This window comes from Euleptes europaea, chromosome 18 (assembly GCF_029931775.1).
Source record: "Euleptes europaea isolate rEulEur1 chromosome 18, rEulEur1.hap1, whole genome shotgun sequence".
Taxonomy (NCBI): Eukaryota; Metazoa; Chordata; class Lepidosauria; order Squamata; family Sphaerodactylidae; genus Euleptes; species Euleptes europaea.
The window spans coordinates 9142367-9164220 of NC_079329.1; the positions used below are offsets into that span (position 1 = coordinate 9142367).

At 44.9% G+C, this 21854-nt stretch overlaps 1 protein-coding gene across 1 annotated transcript; it reads left to right on the forward strand.

Moving 5' to 3' along the window:
* Nucleotides 1-8036: 8036 nt before the first annotated feature.
* On the forward strand, nt 8037-21286 carry LOC130490385 (interferon-induced very large GTPase 1-like). Its single transcript, XM_056864210.1, has 5 exons — nt 8037-8304; nt 11179-11335; nt 12477-12772; nt 15051-15122; nt 16557-21286. The coding sequence occupies exons 1-5, from the start codon at nt 8037-8039 to the stop codon at nt 21284-21286; spliced, it is 5523 nt and encodes a 1840-aa protein (XP_056720188.1).
* Nucleotides 21287-21854: the final 568 nt, after the last annotated feature.

The window sequence follows — 21854 nt, forward strand, 5'->3', positions numbered from 1 at the left end:
AAATGGGTTCCTGTAAAGCCACAAAAGGGCACTGGAGGAGACCAAAATCTGTTTTTGCAGCGCCCTCTGTACACTGCCAACTCCTTCCAGGTTCTTGCTCATCCTAAATCCTGGTCCTGTCTGCTGATGAGGGTGAGGGAAATGTTGTATCGTCGTATGTTCTCACCTCATTTGGTCCTCTCGGGCCCTTTTTGAACTTAAAGGAAAGACTTCTGTCGAACGTGTGGTGCCACAAATTTCCGTCTTACTGCATCATTCTCAGGCGAGGATTTCTTCTGTGGCATCCTGGCTGGGGAACCAAAATTTACGCAACAGTCTTCAGGAGGGGAAGACCGGTTGTGTTGCGCACAGCACCGAAACGCCCTCAGCTTGAGTGGGGGAAAGACTGCCATCACACCAAAGTGGTACCTTCGCCGTGCATTGTGTGGTGTGGATTCCAGAATATTCTCCCTCTTCCCTAATGGTGACACATTTTATATCCAGTCTCTGACAACTCAATCTTTGTGCTGCCATGAACTCATTGGGGGTTTTTTATTGCAGGATGAGGGGTTTCTCTCTTTCTTCCCACCACCCTTTGGAGGGAAGTGGTTACAAGACAGATTCACTTTTTTTTTTTTTTGCTGTGATAACTCCAATAAAAACTTAAATGTCAACATCTTGCAAATATTGTGGACTTGATACATTGGGGGGGGGCTAGGAAAGACGGTAACAGAACACACGCAGCTGGTTTGTGGCTCTATTTATTGATTCCGATGACTTACATCCTCTCAGACAACACTCGAGGTAGCTTACAATCAGTAGTAATTAAATGAATTAAAACCACATTATAAAAAGCGAGAGAGGAAAAACACAATGAAAGCCTCATAAAATAAATCAACAGCCCAAGGGCCTGGAAAAATCAAAGGCTTTGGGAAAGCTGTGGGTAAGGAAAGGGTGCTTATGGACTAAATTCTGTTTGGGCAGAGTCCTTCCAATTGTGGGGCTGGCCAGCTACTCCAGCCCATCATATGCCACCCTGAGATCTTCTGGAGGTTGGCGACCCTGCTGACAACATATGATAAAATGCCATAATCCTCCAAAATAACCTTTTGCTTAGTATTCCTGTACTCTGAAGTAAAGAGGATCATGGCACAACAACCTCCTATTACAACCCCCCCATCCCATACAGATTTTGTCCATACGGGTTGTACCATATAGTCTAGCCATTTTTTGGCCGTTTCCAGCTTTGGTTCAGGCTTTTGGGCCTAGCTGAGTTACTGACGGTTCCTCTCTGGGAAGGGAATATCACGCTGGCTTGCTGTTTCCGGAGAGATAAGGGGTGAGATGGAGCCAGGCACAGGTGCCAGTGAAATCGTGGGCCTGGGAACCTCAAGGCCAGAGGGGGGGAGTTTCCCGCACTCACATTCCATCCATCTCATTAGCGCAAGCAACCCTGAGCATGGGAAAGTTGCTTAGCTGATAGTACCAGCTAACTGCAGAAGTACGTGGTTACGTGTCTTAGTAAAACACCTGATTGGCCAAACAGGGCCAGGCCAGATGTGGGCAGTCTGGCAAAGAATAAGACCATTCATTTGATCTTGCGTTCCTCCTCCATCGGGCCTGCTTTCCTTCTTGCTGTCTTTTGACTGTAGGTTAGGCCTTGTGCAGCTGGAATACCTGCTTCTTGGATTTGGGGCTTTTGAAGTTCTATCTGGACCCTGTACCTTCAGTCTGATCAGGTAACATCTGGGACACAGGACTAAAGCCTGAATAAGTATTCTAGGATTGGTTTTATTATTTTCTGCCCTGCTTTGCACTGCCTCTATATTTTTATACTTTTTGCACGTTTCTTTTAATAAGCCTTGTTAATTTATACCCCAGTGGTGTTATTTGAGTTTTGGGGCTTCAGTCTAAACCCAGTACCTTGCCTTATTTTGGCTACAGCTGCCGAGTACAGTAATTTGTTGTGGAATACTTTATTAGCTGGAGGGGAAGTGTCTCTTTGTTCTTGCTGGGAGGAAAAGGTAGGAGCCTGCAATTATACTCAACTTGATTTAGCCTTGTGGACACATAATTGAAATGGGTGGGTCTGGTTTCAGAAGCAGCACCCAGAGGATGTAGAAAGCAAATTTTAGAGATGAAGTTAGCACCTGTTGTTTGCAAAAGCAGAGTTTAGCTTTCATGCTCAGAGGTATTTTTTATCTCTGCAGGGGTGGGAGGCTTCTCTTGTCTTCCTGCCCTGCATTTGGTCTCCATGAGCATGGCTCAAGATCTGACCCAATAGGGCTGTGTGTTGTGCCATCAAGTCATTTCCGACTCATGGCGACCCTATGAATCAATGTCCTCTAAAGTGTCCTATCCTTAACAGCTTGCTCAGATCTTGCAATCTGAGGGCCGTGGCTTCCGTTATAGAGTCAATCCATCTCTTGTTGGGTCTTCCTCTTTTCCTGCTGCCTTCAACATTTCCTAGCATGATTGTCTTTTCCAGTGACTCTTGTCTTCTCATAATATGTCCCAAGTACGACAGCCTCAGTTTAGTCATTTTAGCTTCTAGGGTCAGTTCAGGCTTGATTTGATCTAAAACCCACTGATTTGTTTATTTGGCGGTCCAGGGTATCCGTAAAACTTTCCTCCAACACCACATTTCAAAGGAATCTACTTTCTTCCTATCACCTTTCTTCATTGTCCAGCTCTCACACTCATACATAGTAGTAGGGAATACTATGGCATGAATTAACCTGATCTTGGTTGCCAGTGACACATCCTTACACTTAAGAATCTTTTCTAGCTCCTTCATGGCTGCCCTTCCCAGTCTCAGTCACCTTCTGATTCCTAGGCTGCTGTCTCCCTTTTGGTTGATGATGGAACCAAGGAATAGAAAGTCTTCAACAATTTCAATTTCCTCATCGTCAACCTTAAAGTTGTGTAATTCTCCTGCGCTCATTACTTTTGTCTTCTTGATGTTCTTGGCTATGGGTATGTTTTTAACTGTGTGTCTGAATTAGCATCTGCAGTGAATGCATCAGGCTTATTTTCATTCCACGGTGGTAAATAACATTACCTGCTATTTTCTGCAGTTCAGAGTGGATGTCAAAGGGACAGCTAGAGGGACCTGTTCAAAAGATAGCAACCTTAGTCCCCCATGCATTCCTTTTGATCCTATCCCCCATTCCTTTTATGTGAACAGGAAAGAAATTAAATAAATATGGCTCCCATTGTAATGGGTAGATTGATCCACTGAGGGGTCTCTGAAGTTGCCACATTGTAATGGACAGAAACTCTTTGGCTTGGGCAGATGCATTACAGGCAGGACTCAGAAGATGCAGCTTCTTCCTTTAGAATGGGGATGGAAGGATGTGTAAAGGGGCGCCTGCTGAATTTCCATTCCCCAGGAATCTGTTTCTGTTTCTAACTTTTTTTCACCCAGCTAATTGTGGCTAGATGGGCAAATCAAAGTAAAGGATTCCTGGGAGAATGTCCCCTGTGTCAACATGAGGTGATTGTGCATTTAATCAACTTAAATTGCTGACATTGGGCTTCCTGCGTGGCCCACTTCGTGTAGCCAGATCTCAGAGAGGGGCAGAGGATTTGGTCCCACACTCCTTCAGCTCTAATTTTCTGGTAAAACAGCTCAAAATGTTTCAGTTATCTGTTTTAAAGTGTTTTTCCCAAGACCATTTCCACTCCCTCCACCATGGCTTCCAGTGAAAAATCTTCTGACATTATACAGAAGGCCAGGAGGAAGCTGACCGAAGCTCCTCACTTAGGGCGAGGACTTCTCCTTGAGTTGCATGAAGGATCCGCACGGGTTGCTACAAAACCTGGCTGACACAGTGCTAAGAAAGGGAGAGTCCGCTCATGAACTGTTCCTAGACTGCCTGGAAAACCTGAGGCATGCCTTCCCCCAGCTTGTTCCCAGTTTCTGAATATTGGGAAGATGGTGATTTGTGCTTTCTAGTGCTCTGCATCCAGTCCTCCTCCCCCGGAAACTTAAAAGTTGCCAACTATTGTATTGGCCTCAGCTCCTGTGACATTTAAACGAGTGTTGACTTATGGTAATTAATAAGTAAAGCCATTTTTTGCTTTACCCAGAGGAGCTTTGCCTACTGATTCCTGCATTAAAAATTTGCTGTTAAAGGCAGGTTGTGGCCCAGGAAGATTCCCCACCCCCCACCCTGGTCAATTGTAGATGGTCTTGTCATTTTTTACTGACGGGGCCTTTGTGTTTTTTAACAGCTTCCTAACAGGCAAAAATTCAACAGGTGCAGCCTTTCCTATTTCTGCCTCAATTCTTGGAGCATCTGTACCTGTTGAATGTCGTTACATCATGCACAGGGTGTATTGGGCTTGTGATGGTATGACTCTTCACCCAAGTACTCTTCACCAAATTTTCCGCTTGGCAGTAGGAATGTCAGCTTTTGCACCCTAGGAATGCTCAGTTCAACTCAGGAATGTAGGAGTTCAACTCAGACTGCCAGTTCAAGCCCCCCTGCTTGAATTACAGGTAGCTTCCCCCTCCCCTTTCCTATTCCCAGCCTGCAAAGAAGGAGCAGTAAAACAATTTAGATGCTAAGGAGGGAGACAAAGGAGAGATGCTCTCTGCCTTGGTCATGTAACAAATGGAGAAATTCCCACGGTTTTTGTAGGGTTTTCAAAGCAAGAGACATTCATAGGTGGTTTGCCATTAACTGTCTCTGTGCAGTGATTCTGGTATTCTCTGGTGGTCTCCCATCCAAAATATTTAAACAGGGCTGATCCTGCTTAGGAAGTGCGATCTGACGAGATCGGGCTAGCCTGGACCATCCAGGTCAGGGCCCCGGTTTATTTGCATGCAGGGATTTTGGAGGAGGAGGCAGTCATTCTTTGGGGAGTCTTCCAGGGGTAGCCATGCTTTGAGGAGGTGGCGGGAAGAAGCAACCACCAAAGAAAGCAGAGAGACCCCGCCATATGGCCTGGTGAGAGATGACTAACCAGGAGAAGAAGGTAACTGGGGTTATTTTAATCTGGTCAACAAGTCAAATTTGCCTGTTTGTTTAAACGTCACAGAGATAAGAACTGTAGGGAGGAGATGCTTTTAAAAAAATCATATTTGATTTTCTTGTACTCAGATGTTGCAGTTCCGTGCTGTTCAACTGCACTTTTTTCTGTCTCCAGTGTAGTATGCTTGAGATTTAAAAAACAAAAATGTTGTCTGAATTTTGGTCATTTGGTCTTTGTACCCATGGACAGTCTCATCCTTTGGGATCGATCCGTGTGTGTACCAATCATGTGTACCAAGTTATAAGGATGTAAAGGAAAAGCAGGGAGCGCCTGCTTAGTGGAGAATATCTCTAGCAAGCAAGGTTTTAAGAATTTTCTGCTGCCTCCACGTTGGCTGAAAGAAGGTGGGGGGGCTGATACTACTTAAGGGGGTCTTTTTCAGGCTGGCAGATCGTAAACCTTTTAGAGTCCTGTGCTGGTAGCTGTGAGATACATGAAAAGGGACTGAGTGGGACAACGGCTGGAAAGAGGCGTGCTCCTTTTTTTAATATAAAATTTTATTTATAAACACAAAAAAACATATCAACATTTAAACATAAACATAATATTACAATATATGTGGGGCTTACTATTTAAAATTACAATTAAATTATTTGAATTATTTTTAAGATTACATTTCAACTATTAACTTATTTAAATTTCATTACTCTTTGTTCTCAGTATTTTTTCCCTATCTAATAACAGGTTTATTATTAAACATCTGTTACTTAAATCTTTCTTATTCTGTTTTGATTTAATTTAATTCTATTTGGAATTTGTATTTTTTTTCAAAAGTTTCAATAGTTTTCAAGAGAAAGAGGTGTACTCCTCATTGAGGTCTAGCAACTTGAGATCAACGCCAGCGGTATCCATCCCTCATTCCCTAAGGGTCTGCCGGGACTCTTTATCGCAGTGTTGTCTCCAGTAAAAGGAGGGAGGGGAAGCCCTTCAGTTTTTCATAGGGAAATTCAAGAAGTTAGAGATCCGGATTTATGTTTAGTTCCTTTCTTTTCTTTTCAGGTCCTGTAAACCTCACAAATAAACTTCCTATCTCAAGCAATACTGTGTTCTCAGGGAAAGGAGGTAGTGCTGAGAAGACAGCTCAGAACCTGGATTCTAGTATACACCCTTCACGGTTCCACAGAAAAGAAATATGGATGAGAATCCGGACCCTTCTGTCTCCTCAGAGGCAAGAAGGGGTGCTGAGAAGCCGGATATGGCTTTGCCCTCCGGAAACCAAAGTGGAGTTAAGAATCTGGATGCCGCTGAGGATGGAAATGGAGTGGAGAGACTAGGTGCAGCTGGCGCGTGCCCTGAGAAAGGGGACCAGGCTGAGACCCTGAAGACCTCTGTGTCACTGGAGGCAGGAACCAGGGCTGAGAGCCCAAATATTCCTCTACCCTCCAGGACAGAAAGTAGCGCTGATATCCTGGGCCCTTCTGAGTCCAAGGGGGAAGATGGTAGAGCCGAGGACCTGGATGCTTCAGGGGGACAAAGTGGAACTAGCAAATGGTCCCCGGCGAGAACAGAAAGAGCTGAGAGCTCGAATCACGGTTTGTATCCAAAACAAGTGGAGTTGGGGAGGGTCCATCCTTCTGAACTGTAGGATGCACTGGCAAAAAAGAGGGGAGTGAACATGTTCACAGAATTATAGAGTTGGAAGGGACTACCAGGGTCATCTAGTCCAGCCTCCTGCACAATGCACGAAATTCACCACTACCTCTCCCCCACACCCACAGTGACCCCCACTCCATGCCTAGAAGGTGGCCAAGATGCCCTCCCTCTCTTGAACTGCCTAAGGTCATAGAATCAGCATTGTTGACAGATGGCAATCCAGCCTCTGCTTAAAAACATTCAGGGAAGGAGAGCTCACCACCTCCCGAGGAAGCCTGTTCCACTGAAGAACCTCTCTGACTGTTAGAAATTTTTTTCCTAATGTCTAGATGGAAACTGTTTTAATTTAATTTCAACCGATTGGTTGTGGTCCGACCTTCTGGGGCAACAAAAACAACTCAGCACCATCCTTTATATGTTCATGGAGGATAAGGGCTATCCATGGCTACTAGTTAAAATGGATACTAGTCATGGTGCTTACCTATTCTCTCTAGTATCAGAGAAGCATGCCTATTATATGAGGTGCCATGGAACATAGGCAGGATGGTGCTGCTGCAGTCGTCTTGTTTGTGGGCTTCCTAGAGGCACCTGGTTGGCCACTGTGTGAACGGACTGCTAGGCTTGATGGGCCTGGGTCTGTTCCAGCAGGGCTTTTCTTAAAACCTGACTCCTATGACTCTGTTAGGTTTTATTTTATTTTTAAATTTTATTTTACTTTTCCCCCCAATGAGGACCCAAAGCGGCTTACATCATTCTCCTGTCCTCTGTTTTACCCTCCCAACGACCCTGTGAGGTAGTTAGGCTGAGAGTGTGTGTGTAATTGGCCCAAGGCCACTCAACAAGCTTCCATGGCCGACTGGGGATTTGAATGTGGGTTTCCCAGATCCCAGTCCAACACCTTTAACCACTACTGTGTAAAAGGTTTCCGTTTAAAGGTAAAGGTATTCTTCTTTAACCCCTACCCACTACTATGTCCACAACCCTCATGGAAAATAGGGAGGTTCTCTCTGCTCAAGGCTTCCATCTTGACCAACAGGTACTACCTTTCCTATTTAACAGCTGCATCTCCAGGTCAGGAAAATCGGAACCACTTGAATTTATTGGTTCTTGTAGGTAGGTTATCCGGGCTGTGTAACCGTGGTCTTGGTATTTTCTTTCCTGACGTTAGGAAAGAAACATCAGGAAAGAAAATACCAAGACCACGGTTACACAGCCCGGATAACCTACAAGAACCAAGGAACTCTGACCGTGAAAGCCTTCGACAACACTTGAATTTACTTTATCAATGTAAACCAATTTAATTGTGAAAAGAAGAAACTTAGGATCTTGGGATCAGGATTATTGTTCACCCCTTTCCTTTCATGTGATTCTTATCAGGTCCTGAAAATCTCGGGAATGAATCTAAAATCCAAAGTACGGAAGCGATGCTGATGAGCGGGGCTGAGAAGTGGGGCGCAGCCACATCCCCAGAGGGGGGCAATGGAGTTGGAAGTCTGGACCCTTCTGTATCCTCGGAGGCAGGAAAGGAGGTGGAGAAGCCAGAGGCTGGAATGAGGCCTTCAGGAAGAGAAGCTGAGAACCCAGAGGTGGCTCTGCCCTCCAGCCAAGGAAGTGCAGTGACGAATCAAGACGCCACCGAGGATGGAAATGGAGCACAGAAACCGGGTGCGGCTGCCGGGTGCCCGGAAAAAGGTGAACGAGTTGAGAACCTAGAGATTTTTGCCATCCTGGAGGCAGGAAGCAGAGCTAAGAGCCCGTACACTAGGTTGTTGTCTAGAATGACCCTGAATCCTGGAAAAAGATCCACAATTCCAAGCCCCCCTTCCTGTGTCCAGAGGGGAAGAAAGTAGAGTCATGAATCTGGAAAATGAATACACTAGAGCCAATGTGATCCAGTGTATCAGAGCTAGGACGTGCAAACCTGGGTTTGATCGCCACTTAGCCATGATCCTCAAAGAGAGATCTTTCAGCCATTACTCCTTCCCAGGCTAATTTCCTTCACAGGGTTGCTCTTGGAGTAAAACAGGAGAAGGAGATAACTGAGTTCTGCCCTGACCTCCTTTTAGGAAGGGTTGGATAAAAACAGAACAGTTAATTCTGGAAGCCAAAATAGGACCCTGCCTCCATCAACAAAGGAAAGAGCTGTTGTGTTGTGTCCTGATAATGGGCACTAGATGTCCCATAGACATGTCAGGAAATTCCACCCTTGCAAAGCAACTGGTGAAGCATGCTCCACAGGGTTTAGTTTGTGGGGGCTTCTGCTTTCTAGCTGCAAATCTCTTTAGCGCTTGTCGGGGCTTCTTAGCATAAAAATCCGAGGATGGGGAATACACACACAACCCTTCTTTGAGAGTGCTGATCTTGGAAGCGGAGATGAATATGTTTGATCTGTAGAGGTGTTGTCTCCTAGCACAATTTAGATCAGTGGTTCCCAAAGTGGGCAGTACCACCCTTGGGGGGCGGTGGTATCACCTAGGGGGGCACTAAGAGGCAAGAGGGCAGCAGGGGGCGCTACAGGGGGGCCCCTTCAACTGTGTTGTTTACTAATTTACAGTAGATCAAGCTATGGCACCATGCTTGCAAATTTGGTGGAAGCTATCAGAATTGTTTTCCAGACTTTGAAGAGCTGGTACCACTGGATCAAGTTCATCAGTTTTGTTGAATAAATTTCAACTAAAAAGTTTTCATTTGATTTTGAATAGATGTGCAATTTATTGTTACTGTTTTGAAATTTTATTGTTATTATCTTCTTTAGTGAGTCATGCAAACCCCTAAACTAAAAAGTTCAACTAAAAAGTTTTCATTTGATTTTGAATAGATGTGCAATTTATTGTTACTGTTTTGAAATTTTATTGTTATTATCTTCTTTAGTGAGTCATGCAAACCCCTTTTTTGAATAATGCTTTTTATAGGGTAGGGGGCGCTGGGGTTGAGTTTATGGAACCCAGGGGGCGGTGGCCCGAAAAGTTTGGGAACCACTGATTAAGATGATTTGGGTAGAAAAATCTGGGTCTGAATTTGCTTTTTGGTGCAAAACCACACACAGCGCTGCCATTACCAGGCTACAGTTAGCTGATTGGTATGATGAGCTAGGGAGAATGGATACACGTGTGGGGGTCGGGGGTCCCGTCCCGGTCATGCCTACCCGCCCTGCAGCTGACATCTTTGTGTAACTCAGAATTTCTGCACAGACCTTGCAGCCGGCAGCTGTGCACAGGCTCCCTCTGTGCAGTGTGTACCTGGGTGCAGGCATCTTGCATGTGTGTAGAGCGCGTAGACGTTCTCCTGAACATGTGGAAGCTGAGAGGTGGGGCCAGCCGGCACAATCCTGACCCCGTTACGCACATTCATCCTGGGAGGATTCATCTGATGAACTAAGCTAGCAAAGCTTATTCTCATCTACATACAGGTCACCAAAGGAAACTTAATTGAGGTCTAAGATGGCTGCACCAGACGGGGGGATCTGGAGCTTGGCAAGAAATGAACTGGGGGGGATGGGGGCAGTGGAGCACATGGGAAAGCATGCTCCACCGGATTTACTTTGTGGGAGCTTTTACTTTTTGGTTGCAAATTGCTTTACTGCATATGAGGGCTTCTTTGCATGGAAATCAGGGGTTGGGAAACACGCACACAACTCTTTGAGAGGCTGATTTGAGAAGAAGAGATATATGTCTTTGATCCATAGAAATGTTGCCCGATAACACAAATCTGAATTTAAATTTGCTCTTTGGTGCAAAACAACATATGGTCCTGCCTTTATCAGGCTAAAGATAGCCTATTGGTATGACTCAGTCCTTTTTGCTGGTTACAAGTTAGGGAGAATGAGTTTACATGTGGGTGGGAGGTCCCAACCTGGTCATGCTTGCCCTTCCTGAAGGAGGCTGTGGCAGGAGGCTGTACATAGACTCCCTCTGCACAGTGTGTACCTGGGTGCAGGCATCTTGCATGTATGTAGTGTGCGTAGAGGTGCTCCTGAATGTGTGGAAGCTGAGGGGTGGGGCCAGCAGTCATAATCCTGACCCCCCCCCCCGTTCCACACATTCATCCTAGGTGGATTCATCTGATGAACTGAGCTAGCAAAATTATGCATGGTCTGGAGAGAGTGGACAGGGAGCAGCTTTTCCCCTTCTCTCATAATACTAGACTGCTCGGTCATCTGCTGAAGCTGGAGGGTGAGAGATTCAAAACAGATAAAAGGAAGTATTTCTTCACACAACAGATAGCTAAATTGTGGAACACCCTGCCCCAGGATGTGGTGGTGGCTGCCAACTTGGAGGGCTTTAAGAGGGGAGTGGATATGTTCATGGAAGAGAGGGCTATCCGTGGCTAGTCAAAATGAATACTAGACATGATGCATACCTATTCTGTACAGTATCCAAGGAGCATGCCTATTAGGTGCCATAAAACACAGGCAGGATAATGCTACTGCCGTCGTCTTCTTTGTGGGCTTCCTGGAGGCACCTGGTTGGCTGCTGTGTGAACAGATGGCAGGACTTGATGGGCTTTGGTCTGATCCAGCATGGCTTTTCTTATGTTCTTAAAGTTTATCTTGTTTTTGGTTTCTAGCTACAAATCAGTTCTCTTTAGCAACAGCAGAGGATCTTGCCGAGGTCCAGATCACAAGAAACATGCCTGAGTCGTCAACAGCTGAAGAGAGATCCTGTTTAAGGGAGACGGATCAGAATCGGAAAGGAGCCGTTTCGCCTGGACCTTCCCGCCAAGGGTAATGTCTGTGCATAAATGAACCAAACCAAACCCTTGCCAATAAAGAGGCAACAGAATCGGGTAGCCTGTATTTAAACATGGCTACTGATCAGTCTTCTTTACAGTTGCCAGTGAACCTGCTTAAAAACCCAACCCGGCCTTCTCCTGTGCCTTTAACTGCAGCCAGATGTGCAGAAGTCAGCCCGCAAAGCTTTTCACAACATGGAGAAACAGACATGGTCACTTACTGATATTTGTAGATCAAACTAAAAAAAAAATTGGGAAGGAGGAGCCAGTAAACAACCTGGGCAACTGTTTCCTTCCTCTTTCTTTGTTTCCTTAATGGATCTCCCATGCTCCAGTTTCTTGGTACTTTAAGCCAATTTAGGGTGACCCCATAGAGTTTTCAAGTAAAGAGACGTCCAGAGGTGGTTTGCCATCGGCTGTCTCTGTGTAGCAACCCTGGACTTCCTTGGTGGTCTCCCCTCCAAGTACTAACCAGGGCAGACCCGGCTTAGCTTCTGAGATCTGAGGAGATCAGACTAACCTGGGCCTTCCAGGTTAACAGATGGGTTTGTTTTTGTTTTTTTCAAAACCCACATTTCGCTCTAGAACCACAGCTTGCAGGCGCCTGCTTCAAAAGTGCATTTGAATGTGTATGTTGCCAATAGATTGAGCACTGAGGGGTTTACACGTTGATGCACATATTCAAGAGAGATTATGCCAGATTGAACCCCCTTTAACAGTTTGTCAAGATGTGTATATATTTCCAGAGCCAATTGCCCTTAAACTCTTTTTATTCTGTAATTTGGCAATAGGGATTTCTGCGAAGGATTTTAAGCTGCTAGAAAGTTGCAGGATCACGCCCATCACCACGGAGCTGTGTCTGTAGCTGGAGAATGTTAAGATCTCAGGCTCTGTCCCTGGTGCCGGTGCTTAAAGGGTCTTGGGGTGCAAGGCCGGGAAAGGTTTGGAGGGTGGCTGACATTCATCGTAGTCCTTAGCTTTTTCAGAGTTTTGATCCGCCTTTGGCCCCAACCTGAAAGTTGAGATCCACCCAGTGTACCTAGATGGACTGTCGGTCTGACTCAGTATAATGAAGTTCTTTGTATCCTAAGCAGTTAAATGAAAATTCTGATGCATAAATCTTTCTGCTGCAGGTCGGTGGATTCAGCCGAGCTATCTGCCGATGAGATTATATGCAAGGGAAGAAAGCGATTGATCGAAATCCTTCATAAGGACCTAGAACTTGTCCTAGATGACTTAATCTCCCAGTCCATCATCACGGAAGAAGAATATGAGGCCCTGGACAAGTTGGAAGAGGATACCAAGAAGAAAGTTAGAAAATTGCTGATTCTGGTGCAGAAAAAGGGGAAAAGAGCCTGCGGCCAGTTCCTGGAATGTTTAGAAATCACATATCCAGGTGTAAATCTCACTCTACGATGTTCAGTGCATGGTGAGTTAGCCTTCTTCCTAAGTGCTGACAGTTAAGAGTTCCCAGGTCCCTCTTTGCCACCGGTGGGAGGTGTTTTGGGCGGAGCCTGAGGAGGGCAGGGTTTGAGGAGAGAGGGACTTCAATGCCATAGAGTCCAATGGCCAAAGCGGCCGTTTTCTCCAAGGGAACTGATCTCTGTTGGCTGGAGATCAGTTGTAACAGTGGGAGACCTCCAGCTAGTACCTGGAGGTTGGCAACCCTACTGACAGTTAACATATTTGTATGCTGAGTGGATGGGAAAATGTCCATTTTTTAGGTCCTACCAACTTTGCCACCATTTTCTTTGCCCCCCTCCCCTGCAGTATAGGAACAAGAATTTTAACAAAATCAACCATATCACATAACTATCAGCGCAATAAGTCCATACATAAGGCCAGGGTGTGCCTGAATGCAGTGTCCGAAAGGCATCAACTTCCGGGTAAACAGTAACAAAGGTTCCCGGACTGGAGATGGCAAGACGCGGAGCCGGTCAGTCACATGTTTCCGTCCTTCTTCTGCTTGCCCATCAAGCAATGTCCTGAAAATTAGTGATTTCTCCCACTTGCGCTGTGTATATCTGTCACAAAATATATAAGATATCAACCGTAACAGAGGCACGAGCTCAGCGATTGGGATCTTCCAGGTACTAGCTGGAGATCTCTTGCTGTTACAACTGATGTCCATCCAACAGAGATCAGTTCACCTGGAGGAAAGGACCACCATTTTCTTTGCCCCCCCTCCCCTGCAGTGATTTCCCCCTGCCACCAGAGAGCTTTTTGGGGGGATGTTTTAATGAGCATTTGACAGACCGCTCAAAGCATTATAATGTTATCCCAATCCAGCTACTAGTTTCTCTGATTTCACAACTGTCATAGCCTTTTTTTTTTTTTTTTTTCCTGCGGCTTCCCCACAAGGAAAAGGGACTTGATTGAGATTTTTGTTGGGCTGACTGTTGGGAATGTGTTGCGGCCTAAACAGGACACAATGGGGCATCTTCATGTATTCACATGCCTGCTTGTAAGGTAGGGGTCGGTCCTTCTTTTTAAACCCCAAACAGAGCGTGAGTGATGGCATTTAAACACGGCCCTTCACATTTATTAACTTTCTGTGCTCTGTTGCTTAAAGCTTTTTATCTCCCGGCCTGCCTCTTGTGCCAGAAGTGCAACAGGTGGAGAGAAAAATGCTTCAAACAGTGGCGTACAGTGAGTTAAGCTCTTCCCTCACCTGTGCAGTCTGCCATAAGAAGAGGAGAAGAGCCCCGCTGGATCGGACCAGTGGTCCGTCTAGTCCAGCACCATGTCTTCTGAAGACTCCCCAAGTTTCAAGAGAATTGGACAACGGGGTCTGATTTTACATCCCCTTGAATGAGGTGTCCCCAGCCATCCTCTCTGCACAGTAGAAAAAGGCACAAAATTGGCAACTGGTTTTATGGAGGAGGGTTTTTGGTTTTTTTTTTTTACAAAACTTAGTAACTGCAAGTAAAAGTGTTCTTTCCAGAGTGACTGTCTAGTGAATTGCCTGCTCACCACACTGGTCATGTTGTGGAGAAAATAGAGTGTTTTTAAAAATATGGGGAGAGCTGGAGAAATGTTGTGGAGAAAATAGAGTGTTTTTAAAAATCTGGGGTGAGCTGGGGAGCCAGTGTAGTGTAGTGGTTAAGAGCGATGGTTTGGAGCGGTGGAGTCTGATCTGGAGAACCAGGTTTGATTCCCCACTCCTCCACATAAGTGGCAGAGGCTAATCTGGTGAACTGGGTTTGTTTCCCCACTCCTGCACACATGAAGCCAGCTGGGTGACCTTGGGCAAGTCACATTCTCCCAGCTTCACCTACCTCAAAGGGTGTCTGTTGTGGGGAGGGGAAGGGAAGGTGATTGTAAGCCGTATTAAACTCTCTTTGTACTTTGAGTCTCCCTTAAGTGTTAGAGAAAGTCGGCATATAAAAAACAACTCTTCTTCTTCTTTATGTCACATTGCAGTTGGTTTTTGGGGGACAGACAGTGTGGTATCTCTTTGCAGAGTTGCTGTGGGGACAGAAAGCCCTGTCCTTGGTGGCTGCCCACCTCATTACCACAGGATCTCTAGGATATATCCATAAGGAGCTTCTTTGGAGAGCAGCTTGTTCTTGTTTTTGGAATCTGTTGGGAGTAAATGTACATTCAGGATTTTTAAAAAAAAGAAGGATCTAGGAGTGGATTTTCCAGAATGACTAAACCATTGCGAGTTTTCAGCTTGGTACTTCAATGTGAGTTTGTGTTTCTAGGCTGCTCTAGCCTGGCGCAAAGAGATGAAGTTCAGCAAGAAGCAGAGCAAGAGGAGAAACACCCTGCCAAAGGTATCTTGTTATCTGTAGCCCAGCTATAACTTTCCTTAATATTATCTCCTGTCCATCTTCCATGGATCTTCAACGGGCATCCCCAGATAATGTCTTATCCAGGCAGGAGTGTCTCAAGGTACTTTCCTTAATATTGTCTCCCACCCATCTTACATGGATGCCCTGCCAAAAGTATCTTGTTGTCTGTGGCCCAGCTAAAACTTTCCTTAATATTGTCTCCCATCCATCTTCCATGGATCTTCGATGGGCATCCCCAGATAATGTCTCATCCAGGCAGGACTATCACAATGTACTTTCCTTAATATTATATCCCATCCATTCTACATGGATCTTCGACGGGCATCCCCAGATAATGTCTTATCCAGGCAGGACTATCTCAAGGCACTTTCCTGCCCAGGCAAGTCCTGGATGACATGGGTCTAGGAACCAAGCATGGACCCATCGCCCCCTCTTGCTCTGCTACTGGAGTTTTTCTTGGACTGGGTGGAGGTGGGGCAGGTTTGGGAGGAGACAGTGGCCACCAGTTTCACTCATTGCTTGGCTCTTGTGATGCCTCAAGTGACCCCTTGGATCACTTACAGGGTGAACCATCCCAACATCCAGTTGTTTCCCAGGATCAGACCTGTTTTGCTGCAGACAGGAAACCACCTCGGGTGCTTCCTGCCTCTGTAGTTTGTGTTCAGTTTGTATAGTTTGTGTTCAATTAAACTAGCTCAAAATAAGTTGATTTACTTTTGGTTGGTCGCCAATTAATGTTATTCTAGTCGGTGGAGTACAGTGCAAAAGAAGCATGGGGTAAATCAGTTTACTATAAAATCCATTATAGTACTTTTACAGTGTAGTCTAAAAATTACAGAAGTTTGACATCTTCAGAACCATCATTTTCTTTCTTTTTTTAAAAAAGAATGGCTTTTTAGTTCTGATGTTTGTGTAAGAGAGGCTGATAAACACACTCTTCCCTACTTCCTGGGCATTGCAAGTTGAAAAGTTAATGCATGGGGTAAAAATAACTTCTGCAAAACCAAGCAAAGATATTTGCAAATATTCCTAACGTATGTAATAAATTATGTCTGCAGAGTCTGGAATTTCTAGCAAAGGGCACACACCACTTTGATTCTATGTGTCTCTTAAAGGAGGCTCTTGTTTCTTATTTAATGGACGAGGACCCTTGGAATTTTGTCTCCAGAGACCCCTTTATATGAGACACAGGGTACTGGGCTGTAAAGGTAACGGTCACCTGTGCAAGCACCGGGTCATTCCTGACCCATGGGGTGACATCACATCCCGACGTTTCCTAGGCAGACTTTGTGGGGTGGTTTGCCAGTGCCTTCCCCAGTCATTTTCCCTTTACCCCCAGCACGCAGGGTACACATTTTACCGACCTGTACTGTACTGATATAAAAATAATAATACTTCTACAATTTCCTCCTACAGAAAAAAGCAAAGCTATTAAGGACATGCTCACAAAGTTAAAGTTGGAAATGAATCAAAGCAAGAAATTCTCCCTGCAAGAAGTCCTAGAAATCAGGTCAGAGAGTCTAAAGGAATCCACTCCCTGCACAATAGAAGACTTGCCGTGGCATTTTCTGAGGAGGGTCTTAGCTCTGAATGTAACAGCCAGGAGCACAAGACTTGAGATGGAGACATCTGGTGATCAAAGGGGAAAGGAGGAGAAAAAGAAGATTGATGAGAGTATCTTTCTCAGTATCAAGATGGATGAAAGAGATTCTGTGAACCCCCTTGATGTCCTTTGTATCATTCTGCTCTGTTCGGACAGTTTTCTCCAGCAGGAGATCCTTTCCAAAATGTCCATGTGCCAGTTTGCTTTGCCTTTACTTCTGCCTCCTTTAGAGACGTCCAAGTGCACCTTGATGCTCTGGGCCATGAGAGACATTGTGAAAACATGGAGGCCCCATTCCCTGGCTGATCACAGGGGCTTTAAAGAGGAGAGCCTGGTGCTCACGGCCATGCCGACCATCTCCTTCGTGCGGATGGGGAGTCTGAGTTTCTCCAAGTCCAAACTCCTGAATGAGTTTCTCAGTCCCTCCCAGCAGCACCATGATTTCTTTCTACACCGAGACATGGAGGGTGGAAACGTCCCTCGAGAGATCGCTGATGGACTTGTAGAGATAGCCTGGTATTTCCCAGGAGGACAGAAGAGTTCAGATCTCTTCGCAGAACCAGTAGCAGTTGCAAATCTCCATGGAGACATTGAGTCACACTGGGTGCAGTTCAGCTTTTTATCAGAGGTTTCTTCAGCCGTGTTTATATTTGTTGAATGTATTGGAGAAAGAGAATTTTCCCTCTTGTCATCGCTGAAGGAATCGGCAGCTGAGTACTACTTTATTTTGGAGTATCATGACGGAAACTTCAATGAAACTCTTGATTTCTTAAATGACTTGGCCCCAGTGCTTAAGCTCAGCAGTTCACATATACTAGCAAAACCTGCTAATAGTAATACAGCCAAATCTGTAGAACAGCTACGTTCTACTGTTGGAAGAATAATCAGTGCTCATCCCAAGAGAGTGAGCATTGATAACATGGCTGCTGTGGCTCGTGAGCTTTCCATCCAGGTAGATGAAGACTGCCAAGAATGTCAGGACGCTCGTTGCTGTGCTTTAAAAATCACAGGAGATGTACAAGATATAGCAAAGTACAAGAAAGAAATGCTGAAACTCCAAGGTGATCTCTGGAGAAACCTGGCAAGAGTGGAGAAAGAACTGTGCAGAATGGAAAGACAAGGGGACACGCCTTCAGAAGAGTACAGATCTGAACTGAAAGGCAAATTGATGCTTCTGTGTCAACAGCAAAACGAGTGCAACCTCACCATGGGTTTGATAAATTTCATCCTTGGCATCCAACCTTCACAGTCAGCAAAAAAGCAATACTTCTTAAAATGGATGAAGTTTAACCTGGATTATGTTGTTAGGGCAAATATTGCTAAGTTACAGGCTGAGTATAAAGAGAAATGCAAGTTGTTAGGAGACGATGATCAGAAGGTCACAGAAATAGACCAACTGATTTCTTCTTCCTCCTTGGGCGTTGAGCACTTCATGAGAGAGCTGGGTCAGTTTTACGAGGCAGAATGTTTGATGGTTAGAGAAGGCAAATTATCTAAAAACAACAGGCAGTTTCTTGATTTTCCAAGCATTGTGGCTGACCTGATGCTTGAAGGGTTTCCTCTAGAGCTGATAGATGGAGATGCATCCAACATCCCCCTGCAGTGGATTACTGATGTTCTGACTCTACTGAACAGCAAGCTGAGAAGTCGATCCAAACTGTTTGTGATAACTGTGCTGGGGGTGCAGAGCACTGGGAAATCCACCCTTCTCAACACCATGTTTGGGCTGCAGTTTGCCGTCAGCAGCGGCCGATGTACCCGAGGAGCCTTCATGACTCTTCTGAAGGTCCAAGAGAACTTGATTCAGGAACTGGGCTTTGATTTCATCCTGGTGATTGACACAGAAGGCTTGAAAGCTCCTGAATTGGCTAAACTGGAAGACAGCCATCAACACGACAATGAGCTGGCCACTCTATTGATTGGGTTGAGTGACATAACATTAGTGAACATGGCCATGGAGAATGCCACTGAAATGAAGGACATCCTGCAAATCGTGACTCACGCATTCCTCAGGATGGAGGAGATTGGACAAAGACCCAACTGCCAGTTTGTTCATCAGAATGTCAGTGATGTCTCTGCATATGATCAAAATATGAGGGACAGGAAACACCTCTTGGAACAACTCAATGTAATGACCCGGGCTGCAGCAAAAATGGAAAAGCTCGGCAGGGATATTAAGTTTTCGGACATCATGGATTATGACCCAGAAATCCACAACTGGTACATTCCAGGCCTGTGGCACGGAGTCCCACCTATGGCGTCCGTCAACAGGGGGTACAGTGAAAAGGTCTTTGAGTTGAAGAAGTACCTATTTGAATTCTTAAGGGAGCGTTCAGTTAAAAAGAGTCCCAAAGACATCCCTCAATTTATTGAGTGGATTAAGAGCCTATGGAATGCCGTGAAACATGAGAACTTCATCTTCAGCTTCCGAAACAGCCTCATAGCAGAAGCTTATAACCAGCTGTCTACAAAATATTCCGAATGGGACTGGGGTTTCCGTAGAGAGATGCACCTCTGGGTATCTGAGCAGGAAACTGTCATACAGAATACTTCCCCTGATAAACCTGATTGCCAGAACTGGCAACGTGAGCTTCAACAGAAACTATTTTGTGGAGAACAACAGATTTTGAAGAGTCTGAACGAATACTTTGGAAGTGGAGCATCAAATTTGCATCTGGCGGAAAAGTACAGAGAAGATTTTGTCAGGAGTGCCAACAGCCTCAAGCGTGAACTGGAAAGTTATTCTTACAACAAATGTAATGATGCCATTCACATTAAAAAGGGTCGTCAAAAGATTGATACTCTTCAAACGAAATATGTGAAAGTAATTGAAGGGAAAGTTGACAGGCTTCTTGAAAAATGCAGGAAAGAAGAATGCAGATTGGACGATGAAGACCTGAGAAGGGAGTTTGAAAGAATGTGGACAGAAACATTATCAGAAATATCACCCATTCGTCTAGAGAATCGGCCAATATATACTGATATTGAATTGTGTTTGAAGAAAGACTTGTCCCATCGTGGAAGCTCCTTCAACCAAAAAGTACAGGAAGCAAAATCTTTGTTAAACTACAGGATTAACAGTTTTCAGATGAAATCAGAGTATACAAATTCATCATTTTGGGACCATGTGAAGAACATGGTTTCTAAACAGGATCGTTGGTGTAAAGCTGAAGAACTTGCTAAGTCGTTGATGTCCAAATGCGTGAAGTACATTAATGAAAAGGCCAATTCCAGAGGAGATTATGATGAAACCTATTGTGTTGAACTTCTGCATATCATAAGTGAAAAGCTTCAGCAACGTGAGGTTAACAACCTTTGTACAACACCTTCCTTTGAAGTGGATCTGAAGTTTCATATTTTGGGAGAAGCCGCTCGTTCATTTCAGAAAATGCATGAAGATTTCATTAAGGAAAACGATCCCTGGGTACGCCTGGAGAAACTGAAACCTCAGTATTTCTCCACTTTTACAGATCTTTACCTAGAAAAAGATGCCCACCAAACCAGGGCTAAGAATTTCTGTGACCGGTGCCTCCATCTTGCTCTGGTGGATTATGTCAACAAAAGACTTGGGATTGAAATAGTGGATGACGTTCTCACCAGCACACAGTCCATTGGATATGCCAGTAGGAGCTTCTTTCAGTTTCAAGTCCTGAAGGAGCTGCTGGAAGACAGAAATGTCAATAACTATGTGAGATATCTCACAGCCTATGAAGAGTTTGTCAAGAGCTGGATTTGGAGACAAGTATCAGACCATTATAGGAAAAACGGGGATCTGAAGAACCTGGAGAATGAGATTCTCTCTGCAATAGTAAATAAAATTAGGGAAGTTCTGAAGAACCTGATGCATAAAGGTGTTGAAAAGCTATCAGAATTGTTGGAAATGTTTTGCAAAGAAATGCAGAAGGAGCTGGTTATTTCTAAGGACAGCCTGGTGGGAATACAATTTAAGAACATGTCTAATCCCAGCCAATTTGTTGCGTGTGTTGAAAATTTTCTTCCTGATTTGCAAAAGCAAATATTATCCGAGTTTGATGCCCTGGATCTTGAATCCAAGCTCTCCAAATTGCCAGTGAAGCCCCAGGATGAGATCTTCAAGCGAGTGTTCGGCTGTGGGAAGCAGTGCCCCTTCTGCCAAGCGCCCTGTGAGGCTGGAGGGAGTGCCCATAAGGTGCATTTTGCAGCTGTCCATCGGCCTGAAGGCCTGGGAAGAATTAGATGGGAACACACAGAAAAGCTTGTATGTGAATTGTGTTCCACTTCTGTGGTTTCCCAGTGCAGATTCAGAAATGCAGAAACAGGAGGAAAATGGCATCCGTACAAGGATTACCAAGACTATTATCCCGAATGGCACATCCAGCCCGATGCCAGTATCAATGCTTCTGATTACTGGAAGTTTGTTTTTAAAGAGTTCAGCTATCATTTTGCTCTCTTCTACAATGCTAAACCAGCCGACTTGCCAGAGGACTGGAAAAATATTACCCAGGAACAGGCACTGGAGGCCCTAAAGGAAACCTATAACATGAAGTCGGCACCGCTATCTTGAAAGAGTTTGGCTTATAGTAAACATAGTAAGTTTCATCGGCGTTTGGCATTGCTGAAACAGTTGTTTAAAATTTGTGTAATTCCTCTGTGAAAATCAAATGTTGTCTTCTGCTACTGCCAAATGATAAATTTTAAAAATGTCCTACGCCAAATCACTGGCAACTCGGCACCCAAATACCCATTCCTTGTTCTCTAGAATTATGTATGTGCTCTGGTAAAGACAGGGAAAGGGAAATCTGAGATCCTCTCTACTGCAGGCTGGTTTTGTTGCTCCTGAGGCTTACTGTGTAGTGGAGAGAACATGGCTCTCTCATCAAAGGAAAAGACCAACTATCCTGCAAAATACGCAACCTTTTGTTGGACAACACAGAAATAAACTTCTTAGATGGATCCCCTTGAAGGACACCCAGTCTTAAAATAATGTTAATTTGCCTAAAGGCTTCGCCGAATCTCAGGAAAGCAAAGTTTTGAGCAGCTTCCCTGGGGAATATTTTCAGTAGAACTAATGACCTTTACCTCTTTACTCCACTTACAGTGAAAGTTTCTCTATCCACAGTTGCCTTTCTCCT

Coding starts and splice junctions, on each gene's coding strand:
- LOC130490385 (XM_056864210.1), top strand. CDS start 8,037: ATGCTGATGAGCGGGGCTGAGAAGTGGGGCGCAGCCACATCCCCAGAG. Junction 8,305..11,178: donor TGCCGGGTGCCCGGAAAAAG/GTGAACGAGTTG, acceptor TTTGGTTTCTAG/CTACAAATCAGTTCTCTTTA. Junction 12,773..15,050: donor TCTACGATGTTCAGTGCATG/GTGAGTTAGCCT, acceptor TTGTGTTTCTAG/GCTGCTCTAGCCTGGCGCAA.